At 35.5% G+C, this 7,161-nt stretch overlaps 1 protein-coding gene across 1 annotated transcript; it reads left to right on the top strand.

Moving 5' to 3' along the window:
- Positions 1-1,195: 1,195 nt before the first annotated feature.
- On the top strand, positions 1,196-3,469 carry LOC148636299 (olfactory receptor 1E16-like). The gene is made up of 2 exons (XM_088623513.1): positions 1,196-1,204; positions 2,229-3,469. Exons 1-2 carry the CDS (start codon positions 1,196-1,198, stop codon positions 3,237-3,239), a joined length of 1,020 nt encoding a protein of 339 aa, XP_088479639.1. The 3' UTR covers positions 3,240-3,469.
- Positions 3,470-7,161: the final 3,692 nt, after the last annotated feature.

The raw sequence follows: 7,161 nt of genomic DNA, 5'->3' as shown, positions 1-7,161 counted from the left end.
ATTGATAAGCAGCGGGTGTATAAACTATAACCAGGATGGCTAGACTATGATAGTAACAGCAGGAAAGTCTCATTCCTCATTCCTCAGAGCCTGGACAAGCACATCCCATTCTCACCCCACAGATGTTCAATGAGGCAAGAGGGTTATCCAAAGCATAGCTGTCACATTCTCATCTGGCAGGATGAGGTCAATGTAGCACCGTAAAGTCAGTTAGCAACTAGTCACTACAAGGGCAGTTCTGTGGTGACTAGATAATCAACATTCAACAGGTTAAATCACCTCATCTCCTGTGCCCCATCAACTCCCCCATTAATGAGGTTATTAAGTTCTTACACAAGTCAAAGTTGTACAAGAATATCATGCTCAATTATGCATGGTCATCCTTTATTGGCTTCACCGCTCTGTTCTCCTCCCCACTGATAGCTGATGTCTGGTGACCGTTCTGGCACATTTTGGTTGCCGTCGTATCATCCAGGTGAGGCCTGCACATTGGTGGTGGTGGAGGGGAGTCCCCATCACCTGTAAAGCGCTTTGAGTGGAGTGTCCAGAAAAGCGTTATATAAGTATAAGTAATTATTAATTATTTTTATCCATTTCCAAACTGCTTTATCAAGCACAGGGGTTGCAGTGGGGGGCCATAGCCTTTAGTTTATCTTTTGTTATCCATTTAATTCATAAGTGCTTTAAAATCTTGTGGCATAACATTTTTGTAAATATACATGTGATTTAATATAGCCAACAAAGGGCTTGTTAAGCAATATCTAACCATGTTTGTGTTATCACCAAAAACAATGATTATTATTAATTATTATTAAATTGATTAAACTTTGCAGCTACTGTATAAATGACTGTAGGTGTCTGACATTTTTCTTCTGCATGTATCCATTTTGCTTAATCCAGACTGGACAGACATTACGACTATAAATAAACAAGTTAAATAACACTGGTACTGGAAGTGTGATAGACCTGATGCACAACCAGGGCGTGCAGATGCAAAAAGTAACAAAGTGATCAGAAAACATGAAGATGATGTATCCCTGGTTGTAGAATCTACTAGCAGGTCAAACAAGAAAGATACTGTAGGTATACAGGCAAACAAAATAAAGTGTAGCATTTTTTTATACAATAAATTATTTCTAAATATGTTACAATTGCTTAAGATAATGAGTTTTCAATGATGAAATCATGGAATAAAATGTCACTGGTGACTTCTGCTTTGTCATTTGTAAACACAGTGTTTTATCTTTTATAATAATGTAGGTACCTTGGTTTTTACCTCCCTATGGAGAGATGTAATAATACATGCAGTCCAAAGGGGAAAGATACTGTATTTAAATAATGTCAGGCACAGGACGAGTGGGTCTACAACTGAAGTGTGTGATTTCAGTGATTACACATTGAACGGTAAGGACAAAATGTTAATCTGCTTTCTCTTACAGCTCAGCTCACTTGACTCAGTATGACACAGGATGGTTAGAGAAAAACAAAGACTTTCTCTCATTGAGGGTCTGTAATATAATTCCAGATGTCTCAACAGTAATTTAACAAAGTGAGTTTTAAGAACACAAAATCTCTAATACGTGCTTACATTGAAACACTTATTAGAAAAATATTTTTCCTCATTAATATTTTTGTAAACAATAGGTAAATCTGTTTTGAATATTGCACAAACTCTTCAGTGTTAGTCTGTTTTATCTATCCATTACATACTGTATAACTAATCTGTATGGCCTAATTAGTTCTTCACACAACTGAAGAAGAGTCCTCAGATCAAAAGATATTTTCTTATTTTGTTTTACTTGCAGCTCAAATTCTCAGGCAGTTCCCTACCCTGAGGTCTTCATTATACTGCACACGGTTTATTTTTTGTGTTTAGAAATGTTGAGCTTCATGGTGAGGATGACAAAATCTCTTCTTGCAGTTTTCTGACAAATCACAATATGTTTCTTTTAAATGCATTAGCGATAAAGCTAGTCTCTTCAAGTCATGGGACATTGCATGAAGAGAGTGAATTTCATATTTTGATCGTGAGTTATGTGGGACTCAAGAGGCATCACTTGAGATATTACAGCATAGCAGAATATAATAGCATAATATTACCTGTGCTACTCTGTAAGAAATCATTAAGAATATGCATCCGTTGTTTGAAAGTGTTTCTACTGCATGAGATGTTCTAATTTGTTCCTGCCTGTTTTTTCTGTGTGTTTTAGAGTACACTACATGAAGAGCTTGCCATGCCTGAGGAAAACAGAACCCAAATCACAGAGTTTTTCATCTCGGGTTTCCCTGGACTTCTGCCACAATATCATTCACTGGTGTCTGCTCTTTTTTTTCTCATTTACGTGGCAATTCTAATTGGGAATGGATTTATTGTTGTGGTCATCATCATTGAGAAAAACCTGCAGAAACCCACCTATCTCATCTTCGGGAACCTTGCAGTGGCAGATTTAGCTTTCAGTACGACTACATTGCCCAAACTCATTGCCAGGTACTGGTTCGGTTCTCAAGCTATCCCTTTTTCTGCTTGTTTCCTACAAATGTTTTTTGTCCATTACTTGGGATCCGTAAATTCATTTCTTTTAATGATAATGGCAATCGACCGCTACATTGCAATATGTAACCCTCTCAGGTATTCAACATTGCTTAAAAACACCAATGTATTCATTATGTGTGCTTTTTCATGGGGTGTAACAGTATTTATTGTTGCTATTTCAGCCATTCGGGCAGTCACTTTGCCTTTTTGTGGGCCCGATGTTATTGTACATTGTTACTGTGATCACATAGCAATAACCAGGCTAGCTTGTGCAGACATCAGGTCCTATAGCTTAGTGGCTTTAATTAGTGCCATCCTTGTGTTGTTCATTCCCCTTTTCTTTATAATATTTTCTTATGTTCAGATCATTCTCTCTGTTATGAGGATTGCCAGCTCTGAAGGGAGATACAAAGCATTCTCCACCTGCTCTTCTCAGCTGTGTATCATAGCTCTCTATTACCTTCCCAGGTGTTTTGTTTACCTAGCAAACAGTGTGAATATTGCGATAAACACTGATTTCCGCATTGTCCTGATTCTGACTTACAGCCTGGTGCCACCCATGATAAACCCTCTGATTTACTGCTTCAAAACAAAAGAAATCAAGCAAAACTTGGTCAAAAAGTTAAGATCTAAAACAGCTGAAAACCGGGTGAGCTGTATCTCCTGTGTAGAAAAACAATTTAAAAATGCATTATATAGTACTTAAGGAAGTTTTCAAAAGAAAGAAGGGCATTTGGCTCATCTATCTTATTTAATTTCTAAGCACAATAGCTAACTAATCCATGGTTTTTAACCAGATTATTCTTGAAAGAAGTGAGGGTGTCATTTCAAACAGCATGGCCAACTTGTTTCAGACTCCTAAGATCCTCTGTACATAAAACATTCCCTTTTTAAATGCACTTCCCCATAGTTTCCATTATGTTTTGGGGTTTGTGTTTCACTGCAGGTTCTAAGAAAGTAGAATAGGTTGAGTGTTTTAAACCTTATACTTATCGCCTTATACTATTATACACAATATTCTAAAGTTCTAAAAGTTCTAATTCTAAACATTTTACTACAGTACATGTTGCCCAGAAGATGTTTTTATTATAACTATGTACTGAATGCCTAATACACAATAAAGTTGCCAGGGAAAGATTTGACTGATGTGGAAAAGCAGGTTTTACAGGAAAAACAAACAATTATGTGCATATGTTTAACAATATCCTTTATTACAAAATTTGTGATGTACTGTATGAGTAACAAATATAGCAGGTGGTTCTCAAATGTATGTAGTATTGTTCTTCCAAATCCAGTTCTTAAAGAAAGATCCCGATTCCCACAGATCTGACTCTTGGGTTAATTGAATGGCTGTCATTACTGGCAGGCCTCCACCAATCTTCCTCTCCCCCATCAAGCAAATAAATCATACATGTACTGTATCATCCCCAGAAATGATGGAGGGTTGAAGTGTATCACGCCCTTGATCTTCCCCTTTTCAGTTTTTATATCAGAGGTTCAATTCAACAAGTTAATATTTCTAGATAGACAGATAAGACGTTATTGATCCCAAAGGGAAACTGATGTGTTACAGCAGTCCAGCCCAAGACGAGCAAAAAAAAAAAGACATCAGAATCGCCGAAAAATTAAAATACATAAAGCAATACAAAATAAATCTCAAATAAATACAAATAAATACGTAGGGTGCAAAATATGCTCATAGTCACTGTAAAAACAATAAAATATGTGCAAAATGTGCATAGGTACAGTGGTGTGAAAAAGTGTTTGCCCCCTTCCTGATTTCTTATTTTTTTGCATGTTTGTCACACTGAAATGTTTCAGATCATCAAACAAATTGAAATATTACACAAAGATAACACAAGTAAACACAAAATGCAGTTTTTAAATGAAGGTTTTTATTATTAAGGGAAAAAAATCCAAACCCACTGTATATACAGATTGAGTGTCCCAAAAAAAGTACAATGGAGCAACATGCTGTCCATAGACGAGCAAAAGAAGGGCTAACAGTTCTAGCCTAGGGCAGCATTATACACCCTGACAGACACAGTCGGCTCTGACCTTTCTTGTACAGGGCATCGGTGTTACCACACCACTCCAGCTTATCATTCAGGTGTACCCCTAAGTACTTGTAGGACTGCACCCCCTCTATGTCCTCACCCTGCATGGAAATAGGGTTCAGCGGAGACTTCCTTCCTTCCTTATTCCTGTCACATTATTTCCATTAGAAAGAATACACTGTGGCCATTAGGAAAAAGAAATGTCATTCCCCTGGATATGATCATATGTAATTATGGAAACATGCATACATATTGTAAATATAATACATAATGAATATAATTACAAATGAGATTAGTATTTTACAGGGTTTTTTTACTAATAAAATGAACACTTTTAAATCATTACTGACTTTGGTCAGTATTTTATTTTAACAATACTCTTACATTCGATATAAAAAGGATGTTGAAAAACAGCTTTAACCAAATTTAAGGGCACAATCCACTTCCTGTACTTCTTCAAAGAAGTGGGTAGACAGTAGAATGTTTTTAGCATAAATCTCTGTTCTTCTAGCATTCAACATGTTAAACAAATTGCAACACACAGACTTCAGTCCCTGTGAATTGTCTCTGTAGATTATCACAATACAGTATCATGCACCCCTACTGTTTATATTTTCTAAAAAAAAACAGATTAATTACCAGCCTGATAAGCAATTTATTCATGGGTGGGTTTTTTTAACTAAAATGTGAATCAATAAATCTTGGTTTCATAGATCAAGAGGTAGATTTCCTGTCCTAATCATAAGTCCAGTATTCTTTAACTATAAATAGAAATAATTAAATAACCAGCGAGGACAAATACTGTAGGTACAGTATGTAAATGTATGTTACAGATTTGTAATGTAACATGCTGCATTTGCTGTTGTGCAAAATCAGGAATTTAAAGGCTGGTTAACGTACAAAATATCTGCACACTTTGATGCTCACTGTGAAAATGCAATGTGGAAAACCTGATCGATCAAACTGATTTTTTTTTTACTAATGAATTCATTGAAAAAAGTTGAAATCACTAAACAAATACTGCATGGGAGCACTAGAGAGAGATATAAACCTGTACGCTATAGTATGTCAATAGTAATTACTCAGGTTGGGGATGTGAGTCAATGTGCGGGCCTGCTAAGGAGTAAAAAGGATAATTCCACACTGAAAGGTCAGGCCTTTTCAGGGCTTCAAATATGCAGTGTTTTTTTTTTATTTCTATCACCAGTAAACACACAGAAATAGCTGGAGTTATTTGTTATACAGTAAATTCTAAATTTGTGGCTGATATTTTGGACAATAGAAAACAAACTTCTGAGAAACAAAACTCACCCCTTCTACTGCTTTAAAGTACATTTAGACTTAAACCTGAAAATAAAATAAAAAAAATGAATGTGCTGTAACAGTTGATGGCTAATATGGAAGTCATTGTTTTAATACTTTGATTTTCTTGGGAAGCTCTTTATTATCATCATTATCAATTGTTTTAATTATACATTAAATATTTCTTACTGCCTTCATAACTTGAAAAATTACACAATTCTCGATTATTTTTTTTCATATCTGATGCCCGTTACTGTTGATCCGGTCCTTTAAACGTTGACTAGAAAAGAAATCCAGCCCTCAACTTCGTATTTCATATTAATTTCTAATTTTATCTCGAATCAAATGCACAAACAAAACTTAGCGATTACCGTTATGTTTAGTTTGTCTCAAAAACTACATTTAACTAAATTTAAAATGTTCAAAATGTTTATATATGTCACAAAACAGCTATCATATTACTAATTAGATATACAGCAATATACTGTGTGCAGTACTAGACTGCAGTAATGCTAAGTGACCACATGGCGGAACCACATACACGTTATTTTACTAGGCATGCTGTTAAAAATGAATAACTGCAGTTCGAAGCCTTGTAATACACTGGTTTCCTTGTGTTTTTTAATATTTTAATATTGTTTTTACTACAAATGAAAGAGGGATTTGAAGAGATTAAAACCTATCCAAAAATAAACATTTTTTTAAAATAAGAATATAGACTTTTGGTGGCATGACAAATCCAGAAAGTTACACTGGTTAGGAGGGCTTTATAAAGCTGTATGATAGATGTGATAGATCCATATTTATTTATTTTAAATTTTTTCATAGATATTTATTTACTTGACTTTGATAATCCTTAAAGCTTTAGTGGAAATCACTTACATAGACCATACGTTCCTCACAAGAAAACAATTAAATCTTTTGTAGCAGGTGCATAGACATTTCATTGGACCAACATGCATTAGTTAAATTCATCATATTTATGAAAGGTTGTCATCATCAGGATTGATAAGCAGCGGGTGTATAAACTATAACCAGGATGGCTAGACTATGATAGTAACAGCAGGAAAGTCTCATTCCTCATTCCTCAGAGCCTGGACAAGCACATCCCATTCTCACCCCACAGATGTTCAATGAGGCAAGAGGGTTATCCAAAGCATAGCTGTCACATTCTCATCTGGCAGGATGAGGTCAATGTAGCACCGTAAAGTCAGTTAGCAACTAGTCACTACAAGGGCAGTTCTGTGGTGACTAGATAATCAACATTCA

The sequence above is a fragment of the Lepisosteus platostomus genome, unplaced genomic scaffold (genome assembly GCF_059453375.1).
Source record: "Lepisosteus platostomus isolate fLepPlt1 unplaced genomic scaffold, fLepPlt1.hap1 Scaffold_181_H1, whole genome shotgun sequence".
NCBI lineage: Eukaryota > Metazoa > Chordata > Actinopteri > Semionotiformes > Lepisosteidae > Lepisosteus > Lepisosteus platostomus.
This window is presented reverse-complemented; position numbering and strand designations above follow the sequence as displayed.